Source organism: Callorhinus ursinus, unplaced genomic scaffold, assembly GCF_003265705.2.
Source record: "Callorhinus ursinus isolate GAN/ISIS: 27379988/994484 unplaced genomic scaffold, GSC_fseal_2.0 scaffold3, whole genome shotgun sequence".
Taxonomy (NCBI): Eukaryota; Metazoa; Chordata; class Mammalia; order Carnivora; family Otariidae; genus Callorhinus; species Callorhinus ursinus.
Window position 1 is genome coordinate 62,275,855 of NW_027397065.1, and position 24,779 is coordinate 62,300,633.

Sequence of the window (24,779 nt, forward strand, 5' to 3'; positions counted from 1 at the left end):
CCTTTGCAACTACTTAAACTTAAGATGAAAAATCTTAGATGTCACACTAACACTGTGCAGGCAGGCAAAATTTGTCATCATTTTTTCATAGAGTAGACAAGCAGAAAATCTGAAGACTACTACCCGAAATCATACCATACACATTTCTACCTCCAGGCTTTTGTGCACACCATTCCTCCTGCCCTTCCATCCCCCATTCTGCAGCACCCAAATCAAATCTTACTTCTTCTAATCTCTATTTATGACCCTGCCATGGGGTTTCTTCCTTTTGGGAACCTGTGCAGCACTTGCCTGTGCTACTCATTTGGCACATGTGTATTTGACCTTGGACTCTTTTTTGAAATTGGTGGTTATGTGTCCAACTCCCTAATTTGAATATAATTTTCGTGAGATCAAAGACTATGTATTAACTCTCTTAATATTACTCACTATTTACTACAAACACTACACTCTGTGTAGATATCATAGTCACCCAAGAGTTAATCATCATTATAAACAAAGATTACTGTCATTAGTCCCTGAAAGTGAAGAGGTACAGAGTCTCCGTTAATACAGATTTATGAAGGACAAGTTCACTCTAGAACAAAGAAAATGTACTGCAGGGCTTGTTTAAGAAACAAATGTAGATAATTTGTTTCCAGTGTTCCATGTCTTTGTATCAAAACCTTAGTCATACCAAAGGGGGAATAAAAAAGGTATTATTCATTTGCAATAGATGCAGGGATGGGTGAAGAAGTGAAGCTGAAATGTTAACCTACCATGAGGCATTAGGTGTTTGAGAAAGTAAACCAGATAATAATGTCTCTTTTTTCTTTCTTATTCAACTAAGCCTAATTTTTGGCCCTATGTTAAACTTTAGGGCCATAGCACTTTTCATGAAAGGTTCTGATAGAGCAAAAAGTCAGAAGTGGTTAACTATACAGTTAGCTCTGAGAAAGATATTCCTGAATTGGCTCCTTAACTTACCCTCCTTTAAAGTTGAGCTATAATGTCGTTTTCTTTGTAGATTCAACATTTATTAAGAATATGCCATTTGGAGGCACCTGGGTGGCTCAGTCAGTTAAGCATCTGATTTTGGCTCAGGTCATGATCTCAGGGTCCTGGGATCAAGCCCTGCATTAGGCTCCCCGCTCCGTAGGGAGTCGGCTTGTCCCTCTGCCCATTTCCCCCACTCGAGCTCTCTCTCTCTCAAATAAATAAATAAAATCTTAAAAAAAAAAAAAAGAAGATGCCATTTATGTGAAGATGTTGTTTTTAACTAACCCAGTGGCAGTAAGGTAATCTTTCAATTATGTTTCTTGAAATATGGTTTGATATGAAATATGATTATGGTTTTAGAGTAAACCATCTACACCCTTTGACATATTACTCTTGAAACCAACATCTAGATTTATAATCCACTGGATTCACTGGAGTTTGGGATGTGGTCTAGATCCATGGAAGAATTTCTGCTTTTGTGTCAAACTCAGTTATAGATGTGCAGATCAAACCTCTATTTTGGCCTCCCTGGTCTGGAGCCATATATTCCAGACTAGACAGCAATGACCATTCTTCTGATTAACAGAAGTGTATTTTACAAAGAATGAACTGCTCCTTGTTCATACATTGCTTTTAGGTCTACAAATCAAACTTAACTTTTTTAAAGCTAAATAAGATTTCTGTTTCTGAATTAAAACTTGCCAAATAAAAATATTTTGCTGAGAGGAAAAAGTAGAACTTTTGAGAATGCCTTGTCAGGATGCTGAAATTTTTGTATTTCCCTTTGGAAAGTATAATAAAGTATAAGCCTGGAGGGAATGAGGTTCTTGACAAGCAATGAGACAGCTGGAGGAAAAGGCTTAAGTTTAAAGAGAATGGGGAGAGAAAGAGCCCCAATGTTGATTCATAGATTAAAAATTACATGCATATGTTATACTGCCCCCCTCGAGATGCTCCGTTCTCAAATAATTTAAATAGGGTACTACAGAGTTGGCTCTTAGCTCACTAAGGGAGGTTAGCTAAGAGTTACAGCAGTGGAGTTAAGACTCTAGGAGCCAGATGGTCCCTTGCTCCCTAGTTATTGCATTTCTTTCATTGTGCTCCCAACGATGCCCTAGTTGCCTGGAAGTTTATAAGGCCTTCCTAAGGTATGCTTGCTGCCAGAGACGTAAAGCAGAAGTGAGCAGACTCTTGCTTCTGTTCCTGATTATATCATGCATATATGGGGTGATGGGGACATGAGCCAAAGCTTTCTCTTTCCCAAGCTACAGAGGACTGCCTTGTATTAGCTCCTGGGATCTCCATATCTGATGTTACTCTTTCATTTTCAGCATCAACATCTTAGGGATGGATCCCCTAAGCACACCTTTTGACAATGAGTACTACAATGGACTCTGTGACCGCGTTAGGGATGGAAACACCTTGGTCTACTACCGCAGACCCTGGAACGTGGCTTCTCTGGCCTATGAAGTAAGTCTCCTCAGAAGCAAACATATTGCTCAGCTTTTAGCTGAAAAGCCACTTCAATAAATGTAACACTAAATAATGTGAAAAGTTCAGTAGAATAAGAATCTGATGGGAATATAAAATTGACTGAAAGAAGAGGAAGTGTAGCTTCGATCTCTTTAGAAAACATACAGTGGTCTACAGTCAACCCTCAGGAATGGGCGCCTAGTAATAGTTTTGGCAAATTCCTAGACTCCATTAAAAGAATCATCTAAAAGCCTGATAAAATAAAAATTAAATTAATGCTGATTTAAGTACTGGGTACACTGCTCGTGCTATGTAAGCTCACTTTTTGCTAGCCTACAAATCAAAACTCATCTTGACATTGGTTTGTTCCTCAGCATTCCCCTAGGTAGACCCTGCTTGACTAATGTGAGTGGCTGTTTTCACTCACCTCAAACCCCTCTAGCCCTTGTTAAGCCATTTCCTAAAATGATTTTTGCTCTACCCAATGCCTCTCCAAACTTAACCACCTTCCTGAAAGTCACCTAAATTCTCTAGAACCATCCACAAACTGGACCCCTCCGTTTAAAGGATCAATATTCGTCACCATTAGAGAGATTTTTTTGGTCTAAACAAGATAAAAATAAAGAATAATAATTAGCTTATTCTGAACCAGGAGCTACAATAATCTGTTTTCTTCAATGGTCCCTTTGGTGACCCATAAAGTGTATTCAGTTTTCACAAAGTCTTTTATCACTGTGGTCACTTGCAACGGTTTCCAAAGCACATATACTTTTAAATAAATGTAGTTAATATTTCTTTTATTTTTAATAATGTTGTAACACAGTCCCTGCTCATTGCAGCCTGAAGCGATCCTGCTCTCCCATGAATACTAAATATTTTAAAGTCTGGACTATTTGACTGGCATTTCTTTTACATGTGACCACATTATCCTATTTTTTTTTTTTTTTTTGTACCTGTAAGTCCAGCATAGAATCATTTTCCCACAAATTTCAGGGGCCGTGTTGGATTATTGATTTTTTTCCCCCTCATGCCAGGTTTTTACCTTTTTTAAGCACATTTTTTGAAGGGAAGATGATCCTCTTTCTAAAGGTTATTACAAATGTTCCACTTTCTTAAAAAAGAATAGTCCAAAGATAAGGTGACCTTCGTCATTGCTGATGAAAGAAGGGTTGTTGACATCTTACTTTATTTGGTTTTTAGTTCTCAGGTCTGTGTCATACAGTTTTCCTGTCTTCGTCACTGAGACCAACCTCTTAGCTTCTCTCTAGGGGTAGGAATAGCTGTGAGTGACACAAGATGGTCGGGGCCAGGACCTTGCCCATGACTGATCTTGAAGCTACATTTGGAGAGTAAATACGCTGTTTTCTCTTATTTACAACCCTGGAAATAGATTGGTTTCTGTAGTCAGTATTTTGGATTTTACGAAGATGATGTGTTGCTTACCCCGTATATTACTTACACCCCCAGGGGAGTTGGGAGCAGCATCTCATAACCAAGCACATTAATATTTCTGTAGCAAAACTAACTGATCTTCACACAAAGTGGGAGAAATGAAGACTCTAGTAAATTTTTATCAGTTCCAATCAGAATAATGCCTCCAAATGGGTCTTGGCATCAAGTTGATAAAAAGCAGACAGGGACTGTGGGCTTGGATGGTGAGTTGGTGTCAGCGGAGGAGGAGTGCTGATGGAGTTGACTGGGGGCTTGCTGAAGTCCCTACGTTACCTCCGTAGTGCTCCAGCTGCTGGTGCTCCCCTCACTCTCATCTGTGATGGTCCTGGGAAATAGCCAAATATGTTCCTACCATACATAAAAGAACATGAGCTTATTCAATGGAAATCTCTATTTTGACTTCTTAGAAAGAATTTCTTCCTACACCTTTTAATATCCAATGGAATAGTTTGCCTCCTTTTTTGTGTATTTTATTATAGGAACTGAAGGCAAGGAATGAATTTTATACTTCCTTACAGCCTGTTATACTAATACTCTATTCAATATGTGTGTATATAAGATGCTCAACAAATTTTTATTGGATGAATTAATTTTTTAAATCCTGTCTTAGTTACTCATCAACAGTAATTTACTGTCTTTTATGTTTTGAAAGAATTCTACCAAACTATCAGTGTATGAGGAATATTTCGTACTAATAACATCTGACTCTGATACATTCACACTCCCTCAGTGCCTCTTCTCTCAAGAGTGGCTCTGGTTCTCTGGCTCCCCAGGACACAGTACATAGGTTGGAATCCCAGCTCCACTCTTAAGCAGCAGTGAGATCTTGGGCAAATTATTCTTCCTCATCCTGCCTCAGTTCCCTCATCTGTAAAATAGAAATACTGATGCCTATCTCGTAAAGATAAATGAGTCTAAAACACCCGGGAAGTTATTGGCACATAGCAAACACTCAATAAATATTTGCTATCATTCTTTTTTTTAAAGAATATAATTAGTAAAAGACTTTGCTACGATTCAATGTGTAATTAGCATTCACATTATAGGTCAAGGTCTACTGGCTATTTAATAAATCAGAAGTAATACTGAACCACTGAAGCCTGCAATTATGGGGAAGAAAACAGGGATGGTGTCATGTACAAATCAGTTCCTTTTCCCTTGTTTTTCTTTGGTCGTCTCCACTTTTGTTCTGGAAAGTAACAATTGGTAAATCAGGTTTCAGGTTTTCATTACCATTTTCTTTAAACCTGGGTCGCCATGAATATGTAAGATTTAAGAGATCAACAAAGAATTGTAAAATGCACCTGGATTCTAGTTGTCCTTTCCCCAAATCCTGCCCAAATCCTGGGTGACTTTTATATCCTGTGGACTGCCAATAACTTTTTGCTGCCTCTTAACCTCTTGTGTCTGTTCTACTAGAGCCACTCACATTTGGAACCACATCCTTAGCTGTGTTCACTAGAACTGTGATGCATGTGGATTCCAAATACTGGGGAATCCAACATTTAACCCTTTGCCTCACTGCACCTGGCCCATCTCTCAGCTTCACTCTCACTTATGACCACAAACCTACTCTTGGACCCCATCAAGATCCAGTTCTTTGGCACTGGCTTTCCTCCCATTCCATCTTGCTCCTCCGGTTTTCAATTCCTTCCTATAATCAATCCAGATCCATTTTGACCACTGTTGATAATATTATCAATGCCCTTGTCTTCTATTCCTTCTATAATCCAGAAACACTCCAACTTTTGATGAACCCTATTATTTTTCTGCCCCTCTTGTAAACTTGTACTGCTTAGAGAAATTCATAATGATATAAGAACTGGTGGCATTATAGCTTCACCTGGGGCCTCCACACAGCTCAGCTGGTCCACACCCCTCCCCCCAGGCTGCATTCCTCCCCAGTCCACACAGGGGTGGTTTAAAATTTCCAGCATCCCCCTCAAGCTCCTCATCTGACCATTCTGACCTTGAGCTCAGTAGATGGCATTAGCTTCAACTTGACAGAGAATACCCAAGCCTAGAAAAGAATTTTCTAGTTTTTTCTTAAGGTTGTCCTTGTGTACAAACTTACTTCTCACTCAGTCCACCCTTAACATCCTTCTATTCTGTCTCAGTAGAAAGTGTGTCTTTCCACATGTTGGATTCCATGTCAAGTGCCTTGTTAATTATCCTCTTAAGCCTTCTGTCAACTCCTCTCTCTCATCTTCCACCCTGCCCTTAATATATAAATAAATACTTCAAGACTCTCATTAAAAAAAACACAAACACAAGAAGGAAACACCCATCTCCACATACTCTTCTTATCTACATTTGATGTCTCAATTTTTGCATTTCCCATTAACTCCCTAACTATATTAGTTCACTAGGGCTGCCATAACAAATTATCAAGACTAGATGGTTCAAACAACAAAAATTTATTTTCTCACAATTTGAAAGTCTACAAGTCCAAGATCAGGTTTCTTCTGAGGACTCTCTCCTTGGCTTGTAGATGCCATTTTTCCTGTATCTCCCCAGCCTCTTCCCTCTGTTTGAGTTCTAACCTCCTCTTTTTATAAAGGCACCAGTCATATTGGGTTAGAGCCCATTTTAATGACCTCATTTTAATTTAATTAACTCTCTGGTATTTGTATCTCCAAACACAATCACATTCTGAGGTACATGGGCTTTGGACTTACACACATGAATTTGGGGGGAACATAATACAGCCCACAACACCAAATCTCTATTACCTTCTTGCCCAAACTGCTTTTGCAAAACTCCATCTTGAAGTTTCTTTTGAGCTCCCTTTACTTAGGACAGCCCCTAAATATAGGTCTTACCAGAGTTCTTACTTCACCTTGTTTCACTAGTCTCTGTCTACATATTCTCCTTGGGTTGATTTCATTCCCTCCTGTGGCTTCAATTTTCACCTCTAACCTAATGGCTTACAAATACTATATTACCAGCCCATGCCTCCCTCTGACCTGGATACCTATATGGCTAGTTGTGTGCAGTCATCACACAGTTAATATACCCAAAGCTGATATTCACTCTTAACACACAGTTCCCTGATTCTTGCTCTTGATTTCTTCACTTAACTGGATACAATGAAACAATGAAATAATATCTTCCTAATCACCAAATTCAAAATCTGGGAATCATCCTAAAGACTTTCTCTACAGACGCATCTCCCTCAAAGTCTACAGTATCCAATCAATCTCCAAGTTCCATTATTTCACAATGTCTCCTAAATCTGTCTCCTCTTCTCCATTCTCACTGCCATGGCCACGGCCTTAGGCACCTGTCATTTCTCAGCTAGGCTGCTGTGAGTCTTCTTATCAGCTTAGGACCTCTAGTTTTGCTCAGTTTCAATTCATTCCACACACATCAGTATGAAGATAAATGATAAATCTGATCTTATCACTTAGCTGCTTAAATTTAGTGAGTGTTTCCCTGTAGCCAGCAGGATAATAATCAATCTCTGTGGTAGGAAGACAAAGGTCGTTCCTAACCTGGCTTTTGATTACCACTCCTCCCTCAGTTTTCTCTGAATTCTCTGTTTCGGTTAGATGCCCCACCTGTAAATTAATGCAATAGCCTCTGCTTCCCTTTCTGTTCTAGCATGTATTTTGTTGCATCATATATACCCTAAGTCAAGTTTCTAGTTATTTTATTTACTGTGCAATCCTGAGAAACTAACCTTGTATTCTTTGCTAAAAACAAATGATCACTGAATTAATAAATAAGTGCATGCAGTATATTAACAATCTTTTCTTTACTTTTTAAAATATTTATTTATTTATTTATTTCGGCGGGGGAAGAGCGATTGGGAGGGAGGGGAAGAGGAAGAGGGAGAGAGAGAATCCCAAGCAGACTCCCGGCTGAGTGTGGAGCTCCACGCAGGGCTCAATCACATGACCCTGAGATCATGACCTGAGCTGAAATCAGAAGTCAGCTGCTCAACCGACAGTGCTATCCAGGCACCCCAACAATGTTTTCCTTAAAAGCTCATGCTTCTAATGAAGGCAAGAGCCCATAATCAAGTAAATATTTAATTGGAATTTCCATTAAGATTGACAACAAAACAGAAAACAGAGGCTTAATAAACATTACAACTGTACTTTCTGCTGCAACTTGGGTCCATTTAGAAGCCCTGGCAGTGTATAGATCAGGTTTATTATGCACCTGCTGGTTTGTTTATTGTATATTGATGTTTCCTAGGAACAAAAGACTAGTCTATTTTGAAAGGAACTGTGGTCTATGATAAACTAATATGAGTTCAAATTTGGAGTCACAGGCAGGAATCAAATAAGGAAGGTTCTCATATGCCATATTAAGTAATTTGGACATGATCCTGAGCATGAGAAGAGAGCCACTGAGGACAGCAACAGGGTCAAAGTTTCATTTTAAATCTTTGTATTTTATGGATATAAATTTCAAAAGGACAAAACCAGAGAGGTAACAACAGAAGGAGGCTATTTCATGGTCCAAGAAGGAAATGATGAAAGACTAAACTGTTTATATAATAGTAGAGACTGAAAGGAAGAAAGGGAATCAGCATTTTTTTTTTAAATCTAGCATATTTAAGAACTAAAAGTTCACTAATGAATTGGCAACAGGGTAGCATATGGTCGATTGGCCAGTTCTGAATTAAGACTCCCTGGGTTTAAATTCTAAGTTCCTCCACTTATCATCCATGAGACATTAGGTAACTTATTTATCTTCCTGAATCTCAGTTTCTTATCATAGAGTGGAGTGGTAATAATACATACTTCATAAGATTTTGAAAAGGTTAAATGTGTTTAATAAGTGCAAAGTGCTTAGAACAATGTCTAGCCATAACAAAGAAAACTCGCCATGGATGTAAAGTATGGAGACAGAAAGTAAAAGGACACCCCCACTGGATGATAGGCCATCAAAAAAGACCTGGGAAGTCAGGGAGGGGGGAATCTGCCAAAAGAAGAGTCAAAGTCAATTCCAAGAAGATAATGATTTGAATTTTGATAATTTTGAGTGCAAGTGTCTGTGTGACATCTAGATGGAGTGATACTGAGAGAGTACATTATATAAATGTGCAGGGAGAGAGAGAGAGTCTAAATTGGAGGCAGAAATTTAGGAATCATCAGCATTAGATGGTCATTAAAATCTTGAGAGTGCTTGAGATCATCCAGGAAGTATACCATGAAAGAGAAAAGAACATAGAGAATGAAGTCCTAGAGCACATTAACATTTAAGATACAAGCACAGAAAATGATCCATTGAAGATAATGGAAAAGAACCATATTTGTTACTGATTACGAAATTTCAAATTACCCCAAAATTTAGTAGCTAAAGGGTTGGGAGTGTGGGGATGGCTTCCCTCAGTACCTTGGCTGAGGGTGGCTCATGAGCTGGCAGTCAGTCTGCTCTTTCCAGGTTCCTTCTCTCAATTAGTGAGAGATGTCTTGAATAATCATAATAAATAACACATGCTTTCATTGTCTATCTGTACAAAGTCTTAGTTGCATCCTTAACAGTTCTCCCTTTGTACTTTCTATTTCCAGTTGCTCTCCCACCTTTTCCTTTCAGTTTGAACTCTACAATATTTATTGGTTGTATTCTATCTCTTCAACCCCCAGTTCCAGAAATCATGTGTCTTTCTTTTCAAGAAGCATCAGTTGTATAAACCTTTAAACAAGAGAGCTTGAACTGTCCCCTATAATATGCATGGCCTTCTGGAACACGCAAGCCCCTTGGCTGTCTCTCTAATTTCATCTTCTCCATGTCTGTTTATTTTGGTTTTCATAAAGAAACTTGCTTCTATCCTTGCGTCACCCTGCTTTCTATAATCTTGCCACTTGGCCTCTCTTCAAAGATTTTTTGCTCTCTCTTCATGATGATTCCCAATATTGGTCCATCTCTAACTGCCTGTCATGGAACTCAGACTTCTTTTTGGAGTGACCCCACCTTCACTGTTTCAGACTCTACTTACTACTGTCATCCCAGCAGTCAGACAGGACCATTCAACAGCATCCTAACAGATACCCTGACCAATATTCTCTTACACCTGCCAGCAATCCTCCACACTGCTAAGCTGATCTCTGCCAGTGCCTCTTTCTTCCTAGCCATGTCAGGAATAAGTGCAGGTGCCTACAAATTACACCACATTTATCTTGCTGCCAATTAGCACACAGTAAGCTAGGAAGAGCTTGGCCTTCCAGGAGAGTTAGGAAATACTTCCCTGGTGCCATTTTGCTCAGCTCTGGCCCTTTTCAGCTTTAAAGACTGAGTAGAATTGTGTTCAGTGGCTCCTATTAGAGTAGGCAGTTAGGTTCTAACAGGATACCTGGAAGTCAGCAAGAAGGAAGTCATGGTCCACTATCGGGAAGGTCAGAGGCCTACCCTGCCGCACTCCACAAGAAACCAGAGCAAACCAGACAGGCCCAAGATGGCAGGTGCCATGACAGGAAACCTCTGACCAAATTAGGGAGAAAAAGTGCAAAGCCCTGCTTCCCGCCCCCATAAACATTCCACCCCCTAGTTAACAACTGTCAGTAAAAGATAGAAACCCAACCCCCAGGGTGCACAGCTCTCTCCCAAGCTCACCTGCTCTCCTATCTCGAGAGTGTACTTTTCGATTTAATAAACTTAACCATTTGTGACCCTCATCAACTGTGCTGAGTGTCTGTCCTCGAATTCTTTCCCGAGTCATGACCAAGAACTTTCAGGGACTCATTCCAGATGGGCTGGGCTGAGGCCCTAGAGCCCAGGGTCTCCCCAGTTCACCCAACAACACTTCCACTAGCCTTAGATCTCAAGGCAACAGAAAGCCTATTCATTTTTCAAGGCCAAGTTCAAGGCAACCTTTTCCATGAGTCCTTTATTTTACTAGCTAGAATTTGTCAAACCCTCTTTGGCAGTGTAGCATAAGAATTAACAGCTCGGCCCTAGAATCAGACTTTCTGGGTTTCAATGCTAGCTGTGTGAGCTCAAACAAATTTCCTAACCTGTGTTTTCTTATTGGTAAAATGAGGATAATTACAGAAATTATCTTAAAGGTAAGAAATTAAATGTTTTATTCTACATAAACCACTTTTAACAGCCCTGGCACAGAGTAAGCACTCAATAAATACTAGTTTTTATTGTTAGCTGTATTAAAGTTAATAAATTTTTGTTAGCATCTACTATATGCCAGGCACTTTATTCAGTGGTGAGGCTATAGTGGATGTGTAGATATAAGACAGACATGTTCCCTGACTTTTTGGAGCTTACCATCAGAAAGTCTATTAAATAAACAATCATAAAAGAAAAGGTTTTTCATTTTGTTTTATTTTTTTAAAGATCTGTTTATTTATCTGAGAGAGAGCATGCAGAGGGTAGGGGGCAAAGGGAGAAAGAGTCTTAAGCAGATTCCACACTGAGTGCAGAGCCCAATGCAGGGCTCAATCTCAGGACCCTGAGATCATGACCTAAGCCGAAACCAAGAGTTGGACGCTTAACCAACTGCATCACCCAGGCGCCCTGCATTTTGTTTTATTTTAAGAGACATGAGAGCTTACAGAAAACAGATTTGCTAGTCTGTGGGATTAGGAAAGACCCCTCCCCGCTGAAAAAGTAATATTTAAGCTAAGACTTGAAATAGGAGTAGGAATTAACCACGTCAAGCCTTAGAGTGTGTATATGTGAGAGAATGTGTATGTGTTTGGTTTATGGGGAGTGGGGGAGGCAAATGTCAGAGAACATTCCAGAAAGTAAAGCAGCATAAAAGGGCCCTGTGGTGGGAAGAAGCACAGGCTGTGAAAATAAAAAATGTGTCTAAAGGGCTGGAGTACAGTCAGGAAGAGATTAACTTGGAATAAGTCTAGTTTAGACTTTATCTTAAAGGCAGTGGGAAGACTGAAAGATTTTAAGCAGGGAAGTGATGTGGTTAGGTTACTCACCCCCTTCATATTGAGCACTCTTCCCAGCATGCCTAGATTTAATGAAAATTATACACATTTTTTATACATATTCCCATTAGATGGTAACTTTAGTTTCCTTGTCTGAGTCCATTCAGGCCAGTATAACAAAATACCAGAGACAGGGTAGCTTAGAAAGAAAAAAAAACAGAAATTTATTTCTCACAATTCTGGAGATGAGAACATCAGAAGTTCTGGAAGTCCAAGATCAGAGTGCTAGTCTCGTTGAGTTAGGGCCCTCTTTTGGGCTACAGACTTCTTGCATCCTCATATGGTGGAAGGGGCTAGAGAGTTCTGTGGGGTCACTTTTATGACAGCACTAATCTCATTCATGAAGACTCTTCCCAAAGGCCCCCCTCCTACCATTGAAATGGGCATTAGGATTTTAACATATGGATTTTGTGAAGGGACATAAGGGACATAAACATTCAGACCATAGCATTTCCTGTGCAGAACAGCTCCCCACTGTATGCGGATCCAGTCTGTGCTGACTGAAGAGATGGGTGGCTCCTTCTCAGACAAGAGTTACGGCCTATTGCAGAGAACCTCTGGGAAGAGTTTCACCACTGAGATTAACAAACCTCCCACTGATACCTGACAACTGTCAAGTTGGCTAAGAACTCTTTTTTCTTTTTTTATTTTATTATTATGTTATGTTAATCACCATACATCACATCATTAGTTTTTGATGTAGTGTTCCATGATTCATTGTTTGTGCATAACACCCAGTGCTCCATGCAGAACATGCCCTCTTAAATACCCATCACTAGGCTAACCCCTTTCTCCGCATCCCCGCCAACATCTGTCGTTTCCTGACTTGTTAATTTTAGCCATTCTGACTGGTGTGAGGTGGTATCTCATTGAGGTTTTGATTTGGATTTCCCTGATGCCAAGGGATGTTGAGCACTTTTTCATGTGTCTGTTGGCCACTTGGATGTCTTCTTTGGAAAAATATCTGTTCATGTCTTCTGCCCATTTCTTGATTGGATCATTTGTTCTTTGGGTGTTGAGTTTAAGAAGTTCTTTATAGATTTTGGATACTAGCCCTTTATCTGATATGTCATTTGCAAATATCTTCTCCCATTCTGTCGGTTGTCTTTTGGTTTTGTGGCTAAGAATTCTTTAATTGAAAGTTTAGTATTTTTAATTTTTAACTAGGTTGTTTAGTTCAGGGTGTTTTGTTCCCCCATGCAAACATGAAAGTGGTAAAAAAAAAAAGTCAAAAAGTCTGAACATCGCCGAAGATTATTCAAGGAAATATAAGCCTGCTCCCTCTCCAGATTTCTATTTCACAGTTCCCCTTCTCAAGGGCAAACACTTAGCTTTGTCGATTTTTCTGGTAATTTTCTGTGCATATAAAGACCTTTCTTCGCTTGCTTGCTTTCCTAGTCTTTTTTTTTTTTAGTTTTTTATTATTTATTTCTTTATGTATGTATGTATTAACGGACAGGAGAGTGTAAAGTTTCAGAGTGCAGAGCTCGTCTTAACCTTTCTGCTTAAATTAATTAACATGCATAAAATATTCAAAGCAGTGCTGGCCCAGAAGCCTTCAGTCAGTGTTGGCTTTATCATTTCTCTTTCTTTCTTTTTTTACACAAATGGAAGTATATTGTGCATCTGTTATGCAAATTGCTCTTTAATTATTAACATATTAACATTTGAAAGTTTGCTATGTTCTAAGCCCTTCATATGCATTATCTCATTTCATTATCTTCTAACAGCGTTTGGGCTATGTATGGTGAGCATCTCTTTTTCAAAGACAAGGAATCAGACGCAGAGAGAGATTACTGTGTCCTGTCCTCAGTCATGGAGTCTGTATCAGAGCCCAGCGATGTCACTTCAGTGCTTCACTCTTAACTCCTTTGCTCAAATACCTTTCAAACAATTGCTTGTTTTTTCTTTCATCTGTGTTTATTTGGGGTGGTTTTTTTGTATCTTGTTTTTCACAGCATTTCATCATTCTCTTTTAGACCAAAGCCGATAAAAATTTCAGAACTGAATATTATGAAGAACAGATGGAGTCATTCAAAAGAATTGTCCAAGAGAAGACAACAAATTTTAATGCAGATATAACTTTAAAATTCACACCTACCGAAGCAATTGAAAAGTTTGGCAAAAAAAACTTCGGTCTTACAAATGCTGAGGGTAAATTTCGATTTACATATTCCAAAAATGAAACTTACCAACTGCTCTTGTCACATTCTTCTGAAAAGGTAAGACCAAACACTTAATATAGAGGATATAATGGGATATTTTTCAAACTAACCAAACCCCCTCTTTTAAGTTTAAGTGTTTGGACCAGATAGAGTTCACTGGAGAGAAAGAAAAAATAATACTCAGCAAATCCCCAAATATGTAGCTAGGAGGTGAGGAAGAAGAATGCTAACTGAAAAAAGGGCCTTGGGATCTGCAGTATACGAGGGGGTGAGATATTTGGTGGTGATAAACAGAGAACAAACGTATTAAAGAATTCGGAACATACTTTTGGACTGAGACTGTGGTAATAGACTATTGAATTTATACCATCTTCAGAATGACAATGAAGAATCAGACTGAGGAATTCAGTCTGATTCTTCATTGCAGTATCTTACACTGATGACAACTTACTGGAAAGCGTCTCTAAAGTAGATGCCATGAAATTGTACACATTGCATATGACATTGGTCTACTTACTTTGTAATTATACCTTTAATTTAAGCTTTGAAAATGTGTTTTTTAATATTTAATCCAGATTTAGAATTTTGTTTCATCACCTTTGAAATATAGGAAACACTTTCTGTAATCAGTATGATGCTGGTAAAATGTTCATTCTTCCTTTTCTGATAACATAGTCACCTGTTTAGATACCCTCTCCTTTAAAAATAATAATAATTCACACTTAGTATTTATATTATGCCTAATCATACAATTGTTTTGGAGGGCTCTGTACCTTGTCTCTATATAAATATGCATACCCATCCATACTATGCAGTTGGAAAATCCTTTAAATCATACAACAAATATTTAATGTAGATTTCTTATGTGGCCAGGCACTGTTCCAGGGGCTTAGAATACATTTGTGAACCAAACTAAAAAGGATTCCTGTCCTCAGGGAGCTGGAAGTTCAGCAGGGAGAGATAGACAAAATAAATGTAATAGCAAAAGAGTGAGATATATAGTATTTAGAAAGTGATAAGTGCTATGGAATAAAACAAAAAGTAGAATAACACAAGGGAAATCAGGAGTGCTGGGCAAGTGGCAATATTAAAAAGAAAGTCCAGGGTAGACTTCATTAAGGAAATGAAATCTGAATGAAGATTTGAAGGAGAAGAAATAGCCAAATAGTCATAGTTGGGATGATGTACCTGGCAGAAGGAACTGTTAGAGACAAGTCTCTAAGGTGGGAACATATCTGCCCATTGGGCCAAGTGAACCAGGAGAACGGGTTAGAAAGTTTATCCTGAACCAGATCATGAAGGGCCTCACAGCCTGTTCTGAGTTTAGCTTTTTCTCTGAGTGACATGAGAAGTCAGTAGAACTTTTTGAATAGAAGATTGACATATGCTAATTTATTTTAAATGAGAAGAAATTATGAGAGTGAAGAGCAAAAGTAAGAAGGTTTGTTGAAAACTATTGCAGGAATCCAGGTGTGTGCAGATGGTTGGAACAGGTATAGAGTCAAGCATGAGTCTAAGGTATAAACAACTGGAAGGATGGAGCTGCTACTAACTGAGATAGAGAAAACTTTCGGTAGAGCAGGTTGAGAGAATAAAAACAATAATTCAATTGTAGTCAGATTAAGTTTGAGATGTCTGTTAGACATTCATTTGGAGATGTTAAGTAGGAAGTTGATGTTATAAGTCTGGAGTTTGACAAAAAGATCTGGGATTGAGCTGTAAGTTTGGGAGTTGTTTGTATGTAGTTGGTGCTTACAGTCATAAGGTTTCGTGTGACCGCCAAGAATTAATGTAAATAGAAAAGAGAAGATCCAAGACTAAACTCAAGGAACTTCGATAGAAAGAGGTCTGGCGAAAGAGGAAGAACCAGCAGAGGGCAGCAAGGTGTGGCAAATATAATACCCTAGAACCTCACTACTCAAAGTGTGGTCCATGGATCAGCAACATTAGCATCACCAGGAAGCTAAGACCTCAGCCTCTGACCCAGACCTACTGAATTAGAATTGCATTTTAACAAGATTCTATGGGTGATTTGTCTACACTTTACAGTTTGAGAAGAACTGCCCTAGAAGAAAAGAACCCGTATCAAGGAGAAAGGAGTAATGAACTGGGTCAAACGTGCGAATATGTCAAAGAAGAAGGACTAAGAAGTAACTGCTGCTGGCTTTAGCATTGTGAAGGTCATTGGTGACCTTGACAAGAGAAGTTTTGCTGAAGTAGTGAGGAAAGCTGCATGACTGAATTAGATTTAAGAGAAAATAGAAAGAGAGGAATTGAAAACAGCCAGTACAGAATTTTTTTTGAAGGAATTTTGCTTCTAATGAAGGCAAGGAAATTGGTAGCAAGTGATTAGACAAGTGAGGCCGAGACATTTTGTTTTTATTATCTAAGATGGAAGGAACAACTTTATATTTGGATGGAAATGATCTAAGATCTACCTCTGAAATAAGTTGAGCCAAAGAATGTTAACGCTCTCTGACAAGTTATATCTCCTAATTTTAGCAACAATGAAGAGGAGTCCAAATATGTTTTGTGCATGTTTGAGACTCCACTGAGAATTATTATGCAAGTCATCAGAAGGCGAATTCGTTGTTGAAGACTGAATCACTGACCATCACCCACAGCCATACAATGTGAACAGCTGTGCTTCTAAAACACAGAAAGTTTGGTGTGATGTTCATATACACCAAGATATACTTTTAAAAAATAATAAAATGTTTTCAACTTCTATGCAATCAGCATGTGTTAACCACTACTATAGCAGGAGAAACTTAAATGAACCATCTACAAATCATAGGTGTACATTGTAGTTTAGTTTTGACTGGGACAGTCTGTGGCATTGAAACACACAGTTCTTTGTCACTGCCTCAGTTTTCTCCTGGAAATTTAAGCCATCATACCTAGGAATGCTTAACTCTTCAGTCATTTAGCTTACATTTCTTAAAATGTTGTTTATCCTATCTTTGTTATAAAAAATTGAAAGGACTTAGAGGAAGGAGCAGGGAGATCTGAGACATAGGTTTGTAGTACCAATCACTACCAAAGACTATTTTTGTTATTTGGAGCAAATAACTTGATACCTTTGGATCAGAGTTTCCTCATCTGCAAAATGAGAAGATTGGGCTCCATATAGAATGTCTACATTTCCTTCCATTTGCCAACATTTTACAATCAACTTAGTGGGGTATAACTTACAAATGATAATGCAAATAACAAATATTTTAGGCCTGTAGTTCCATGAGTTTTGACTTTTGTATCCACCTGTGTGACCACCTTGTCAAACAAACCATAGAACATTTCCATCACTTCAAGAAAATTCCCTCATGCCCTTTTCAGTCAATCCCCTACTGCCTGAGAGGCAACCACTTTTCAGATTTCTCTGACCATAGCTTAATTTCACCTGGTCTAGAACTTCATGTAAGTGAAACCATACAGTACATACTCTTTTGTGTCTGACTCTTTTCACTCAGCGTAATATTTTTGAGATGTATTTATGTTGTTGCGTGTATCGGTAGTTTGTTCCTTTTTATTGCTAATTAGTAGTACTTTTTGTGAACATACCACAATTTGTTGATCAGTTCTATTTCTGGACATTTCAGTGGTTTCTAGTTTTAAGCTCTTCTGACTAACGTTGCTCTAAAAGTCTCGTACAGATCTCTTTGTGGACTATTTTGTCACTGATCGTAGGTAACTATGTAGAGGTGGAATTGCTGACCACAGGGTAGATGTGTGTTTACTTTTACAAGAAATTGTCAAGCAGTTCTCCACAGTGATTAGGCCATTGTACATTCCCACCAGCAGTGCTTGAGAGTTCCGATTGCTGCCCATCTTCATCAACAGTTGGGACTAACCACATTTTGAGTTTGCCATCCTACTGGGTTAAAGTGGTCATCTAGGGTCACTGCTAAAACATTTGTGGCCTGGGGAAGTTCTAAATTTTGTGATTTTTTATTTTTGTGATTTTTAAATTTTGTGATTTTTAAATTTGAAATAGTGGTGATGAAACTCATATTTTTTTTCTTCTGTTCTGCAATCAAGGAAAAAGTGTTTCTGCATGTGAAAGGAGTAATTCATCTGGGGAGATTTGTGATGAGAAATCGGGATGTCATGCTGACAACAGCTTTCTTGGATGACATAAAAGCTCTGCCGACTACCTATGCAAAGGGGGAATATTTTGCATTTTTGGAAACCTATGGAACCCACTATAGTAGCTCTGGGTCTCTAGGAGGATTCTATGAACTAATATATGTTTTGGATAAAGCATCCATGAAAGCGAAAGGTATACCTAGAAATAGTGTTCTAACTTCTAATGTTGTTTTAACCAATCATTATTCCTATTGCTAATCTCTTTCAATGGTTAAATGTTTTAAAATAAAGTCCTGCTTCTTTGAGAGAACTCTCTCTCCGCCCTTTGGCATCTAAAACCCTATCAGACAGCAAATTGACTTCTACCTCAAACTAGATGACTTGGTCATGCATTATTGAGAAATGCACAAAATTGTACTGTAATTTAATATCAGTTGGTGATGCTGCTTCTAGTGACATACTACTTAAAAGGTGAAAAAAGTACAAGAGACATAATTTACATAATCTATTTCTTAATCAATAAACTGGTTCAATTATATGTATGACAATTATCTTCCAAAAGATTCTTCAGTATTGGAAGGAAAATATTTTTCTCTATTTTCTTTTAAGGAGGAGGAAGAAAGTAATGTTAAGATTGTATAAGTCTGGTGTCTTAAAGCAAGGGTAGAAAAATCAGCTTTACCTCATCTTATGACACGTCTAATCATAGGGTGGTAGTTGAATTGGGTCCATGTTGAGTAGATATCTGACCACACTTGGAACATGGAAAGAAGGCCATGGTCGATCATCAATGTCTGCCACATGTACAGGAAAAACCTATGTACTACATGGTTACCATACTGGCCTAACAGCTTTATCTAAGCCTTTTAAGAATAAAGTAGATGCAAAGTGACTGTGTTAATCAGTTTTAATTATTTATTTTGTGAGTAATTATTTCTAGTTATAATGTTCCTTAAAGAGGAGATAGGCGCCAACATATCTCCTTTCTCTGTCCTCAGCGTTTTTCAGTGTGTCTCTTAGGGCAGGAAGTGTTGGCAAAAACCTTTTCTATGGCTCCTTCCCTATAGCTTCTATCTGTGTCAAGTGAAGAATGTGATATGGCTATGAGGTTGAAGTCTGACATTGACCCCATAGGTGGTAAGCACTTTATAGACAAAACAAATATGACCTGGCCAGAACAAATTGCTCCTGATGCCTCAGTCTTAAGCAAGGAGAAACACTGCCAGGGGGAGTGAAATATGAGGTTATTTGGATTATAGTGCCCTACAGGGCTATATATAGAATGATGAAGTCTCATGAGTCCTGCCTGGTAGGCTATTTTGATAGATATCACATGGGCGAGGGGCACACGAGGGCTATGTCTTGAGTGACCTGAAAATCAGAAGAGAAAGGCTCAACAAGGATGATCAAAACACAAGGAACAATTCAGGCTAAGAGTTGCTTTGGTAAAAAAAGTTCCATGGGTTAAAATTTTTAATCTTGGATAACTCAGACCTACCCACTTAAATTTACTTAGCATCTGGCCTTAGTAGACAAGGATCATTAGGTCAGTTCTGGTATCTTTGAGAGGGAAGTCATCTTTCTCACTTCTTCACTAGCAATACCTGAAGACCAGGCCATGTCCTCCACCTAGATTTGGGATGTCCAGACCCTGTCTGAACATGAAAAGTTCCACAGCGAAGGTAGAGAAGCTAAGTTCATTGGGATCACTTAGGTATTTTCATCCCCAGCTTCAGAATCAAAGTCTTTATGCTTCTTAGGTTACAGCTGGAAATCTAGTATTCTGGATTTCTAGCATGGTCTTCCATTTTTATCCTCCCTCTCCCTTTCTCATGGGAAAAGACACCTGATATTTCTCAAGTTCTCACTAGTTGTGGGTACACAAAAAATATTTGTTGAGTCAATGAATGCCTGAATGCCCCAGATCCCTACTTCTAAATTCCACCATGAAACACTGGGTTTAACTTAACTTCTCCCTTTCCTTTTTCATAAAGCATTTTGGCATGTGTGTGTGTATGATCTGAAATGATAAATAAGAGCAAAAACCTACATGGTCAATGAACTGAGGCAGTTTACCCTTAAAATAAAATTATTATTCTCTCTTCTAAATAGATAATAAATTATATGCTTGAATTAAATATTAGGATTTTTCTTCCTAATAACTGTGGCATCCACACACCACAGTTAGTCAGCTTCCAAGACTGCTATCTACTAAGTAACGTTCATAGGACCAAAACAAAATTGTCGTCTATATAAGCCATCTGCTCAAAGCAATAACTAGCTACCTTAATAATGAAGAGTCTTCCAAAGAGGATCAAGAGATGTTGATGCATCCCACGACCAAATTATGAAGTCAATATAGAGAAGTGCTTAACAACCAGATGACCCTGGTTCAAATACTAACTTGGCTAATTGCTGAATTCCATTGGCAGATTACTTACCTGCTCTGCCATTCCATATCCTTATCTGTAAAATGCGGACAATAATAGAACCTACCTCAAAAGACCAATGTGAGGATTAAATTAATTAATGCATACAAAATGCTTAGAAAGATGTTGTGTATATGATAAGTATTCAGTATATGTTAGATGTCAGTGTCTCCCTGCCATGTTATTAGAGGTAAAGGACTTTACTATAACTGCCCTATTCTGACTTCTGTCCCTTTCAAACAAGGAGCAAATTTCTATGTCCTTTGGTATTAAGTTGACAAGCAAATTCAAAAGGAGGCTGCTAGATTCTAATATGAGGACAAATCAGGGCAGATATGACCTTGCATTTGAGCTCAGTAATAATATGTAGGAATCCCAGTAAGTACGTTTCTTACAAAATAGCAAAACTGGAATTTATTTGTGATGTTGATAAACATTATTTAACAATTTTCAACTAAATACATTAAACAGGTGTTGAACTAAGGGATGTACAGAGATGCCTCGGGTTTAATCTGGATGTTTCTCTGAAAGCTGGAGTTGAAGTCAAGGGAGAAATTAATAAAAATGATTGTTTAAAGAGGGGTGAAGGTAGAACTGGTAAGTATGACCTAACTCAATCCTTAAAAAAAAAGGAGGGGCGTTGTCAATGAGCAGTACTCTGTCACTGTAAACTCTCCTTATTGTCTATCCTCTTTATTTAAAAAAAAAGAGTGCTTCAAAATTATTTTATCTTTATAGTGGTTTCCAAACCATTATAAACACAAGTAACCCATGGACATGTGTTCATTGGAATCACCATTGTACAGGTCACACAGCGTGCAGCTCTGGGAAAGGCTTTTACGCCATGGTCATTGTAGATTTCATATTTATCATGGCAATGGTAGAAGGCCAATGGTAGAGAAATGTCTTCAAGAAAGATCTCCTTTTTTCTCCCCAATTTTAACACAGCTTCCGAATAGGCTAGTGACAGGACCCTGTGTGACCTTTAAGAAAGGAGAGACTAAAACCATTCCTTCCACCTGACTCAAAACCCCCAATCCACCTTCATCTAATGAGTCAAAAGGTACAAACTTCCAGTTATAAGATAAATAAATACTGGAGATGTAATATACAACAAGATGACTAGTTAACAGTACCATGTGATATGTTTGAAAGTAATTAAGAGAGTAGATACCAAAATTTTTCATCCCAGGAAAAAATAAAGTTTTTGTAAACTCTATGAGGTGATGCATGTTAACTAAACTTATTGTGGTAATCATTTTGCAATATATGTGTATGTCAAGTCATTAAGCTGTACACCTTAAACCTTTACAGTGTGTCAATATATCTCAATAAAACTGGGGGGGAAAGAAATCCCAATTCATCCTTAACATTCAATCAGTGCATAACCTTTTTAAGAATATAAATATCTTTGGTAAAAATGTTGCTTGTGTTGGTAATATTTAGCAGATTTACAAGCATGAGGTAGTTCTGGAGTTCTCAGTTTTTACTCTAATCTAATCTGAGAGTATTTTCAGACATACAAATGGTTGAGGCTCACCTCTAAAGAATCAAATGATAGTGGGGAGGCAGAGAGAAGAAAGCCTGATATTTTTAAAAGCATACCAACCGCTAACGTATGGCCATGACTGGAAACCATTGATGAAGTGCAAAGAAAACTGAACTTGCCATAAAATGTCCTAATTTCAATATTTACCCCTTAAGCTAGTCTTGGGCTAGTCACTCCACCTGTCTGAGTTTCAGTTTTCTCATTTATAAAAATGAAACAGGATAAACAACAACTCCTTGAAATTCCTTTCCAGTTTGAAAAATTTACAACTCTCTAAGATTCACAAGTTTTGTTAAAAGTGGTTTAGTCTAGAGAGATTGAAGGAGAGCGATAAGTAGGAATGTGGGATGGAAAAAAATTTTGCTTTTCACCTGATTCTTTTTTATATGTTTTGATTTTTCATAATATTAAAATAGTTTAAAACAAACCTATATAAAATGTAATTATGAAGGTAAGTCTGAAACAAAGAAGGTATAGCGTAGCCCAAAGTCATGTGTGCATGTGCATAAGTGATGAACTTGGAATCATCAGTGTATCTCAATCGTCATGCTGTTTTTATTTTTTTAAGACAGTTAAAGTCTTCCATTGGCTACTAATAAAAATTGGTCTTGGAGATTTGGGGTAAAAAAAATTACATAAATAAAATTCAATAAATGTACTAGATGATACTTTATGAAAGGGTTCAATAAGTATTAATCAAATGTCACAGAACTATAAAGGCTTCACTTATATCATCTCTTCTCAGTAAACATCAGTCGTGATGGCATCATAGATGACGTTATTTCACTCATAAGAGGAGGGACCCAAAAATACGCATATGAACTAAAAGAGAAGCTTCTCAAAGGAGCCAAGACGGTTGATATGAGTGACTTTGTAAATTGGGCCACTTCCTTAAATGATGCTCCAGTGCTCATAAACCAAAAAGTAAGGAATGTTTATTTTCAAATAGGAGATTTTTACATTTTCTTATTCAGCGTAACCGTGGGTTCAGATGAACAGTTAACTTCATCTGAAAGAGATGTAAGCATTCCAACGCACTGCTATCTCATCCCCAGAAAGAAGCTGGACAGAGAGGAGAGGCACGACCTGTGGCCTCACACCAACCCAGGCTGAGTTCTGATCTCTGTCCTCTAAACATGTAAAGTTCTCTGACCTCTGCAACCCTACACGCTCCAGGGCTTCATGTTTATTTTGAGGATTCAGTAGCATTGCTTGCACAGAGCCTCTCGCACAGACTGGCACAAAATTGGTGCCCAAGACTTGTCAGTTCTCTTCCATCTGCCCCTGGTTGTCCCTTGCTTTCAGGGGGCATCCTAGCACCACTTCCAACACAGGAGAATCATGAAGGGCCTTCACGAGAGGGAAGTTCGTAAGGTCTCAGAAAATAAGACCAAGGGTGAGCAGTTCTTAGGGTCCAGAAATTTTTTTCTTTTTTGTATCTTGATTATAGTCTTCAGTTTATAAACCCATTAGTCCTTATTTCCAGGGGAAACAAACTGCACTGTAATTGTAAAGATATAAATGTTAGTCTCATTTAGCCCCATCACTCTCTCCCCAAACTTAATAGAAAGGGTATGTGTTTTCCTTTATCTGTTATTTGTTTTCCTACTTCCTTTTATAGGTTTCAATTTTCCCTGTCAGTTTCACAATTCTCCCTCGGGTCAGATTTATCTTTGATGACTTCAGTTTGATTAACTTGAGTTACAGTCATATTGGCATTTTGATAGGACTATCCAAGTTTGGATAGTCCTATCAAAAGTCCTATCATAGTTTGATAGGACTATCCAATAAAGGTTATTGGAAATTTTTATTCCTTCATCCCCTTTTGTTGTCTTTAAAGAGTGAAGCTACCAAAACCATCACATTTATATGAGGGCAGAACTAAGAAACCGGAAAATTGTAATCTACTTTCCCTTTAAGTCATAGAAATCTAGCCATTTATAGACATGCTAATATATCTATGGAACTTCAAATATTTTGTCCCAAAAGTAGGACAAACAGGGAAATAAAGTTGGCCAAATTAGCGTGTCTATATATGAAATTCGAGTCTCTTTTTTTTTCAAGATTTTATTTTTTTATTTGAGAGAGAGAGGGAAAAAGAGAGAGAGAAAGCATGAGCAGAGGGAGTGGCAGAGGGAGAAGTAGGCTCCCCACTGAGCAGGGAGCCCGATGTGGGGCTCCATCCCAGGGATCATGACCTGAGCCAAAGGCAGACGCTTAACCGACTCAGCCACCCGGGTACCCACCCAAAAAAAAAGGTACCCTTTTATTTTATTATGTTTAAATCACATTTAAATTCATTATTTTGAACTCAGTAAAAATAAATCTATGTCAGAAAATCTTAAATGAAAAAAGAATTCATTTAGAACGATGTTTATATCCACATGGACACTTAAACTGGCTTGTCTTCTCATCCCGACAAAGGAAGTTCAGCTGTCCTCGTAGGGATCCAAGATTGTTCAAAGACTTTCAGCAACTCTGTTTGGACAGTCCCACTGGCTGGATGCAAAATATAGTTTATCCTATCTTCAAGGGCAACTATTGATCTCCAGATTTTTAGATCAGTAGGCAGTCCATCTAAACTACCTGTATAAGTTTCTTTCTTTACATATTGGAAGCCTGGGCTTTTCATATGAATGTCCTACCTAAGAAAATGACAACTACAGTAAGTCACCCAGGAACCACTTTTAAAAATGTTATCTTCTTTAGAAGTGCAGAAAATAGTAGAATACTATGT

The 24,779-nt window shown here is 38.2% G+C and overlaps 1 protein-coding gene across 2 annotated transcripts in view; it reads left to right on the top strand.

The window, feature by feature from the left end:
- The window catches only part of C9 (complement C9), a 53,434-nt gene that overhangs the window by 19,417 nt on the left and 9,238 nt on the right, over positions 1-24,779 (top strand). For both annotated transcript variants that reach the window (XM_025866655.2, XM_073890964.1), the window contains 5 exons: positions 2,310-2,448; positions 13,793-14,035; positions 18,017-18,257; positions 20,965-21,090; positions 22,788-22,966. In XM_025866655.2, the coding sequence (XP_025722440.1) occupies positions 2,310-2,448; positions 13,793-14,035; positions 18,017-18,257; positions 20,965-21,090; positions 22,788-22,966 (928 nt within the window). The remainder of the gene's footprint in view (positions 1-2,309; positions 2,449-13,792; positions 14,036-18,016; positions 18,258-20,964; positions 21,091-22,787; positions 22,967-24,779) is intronic.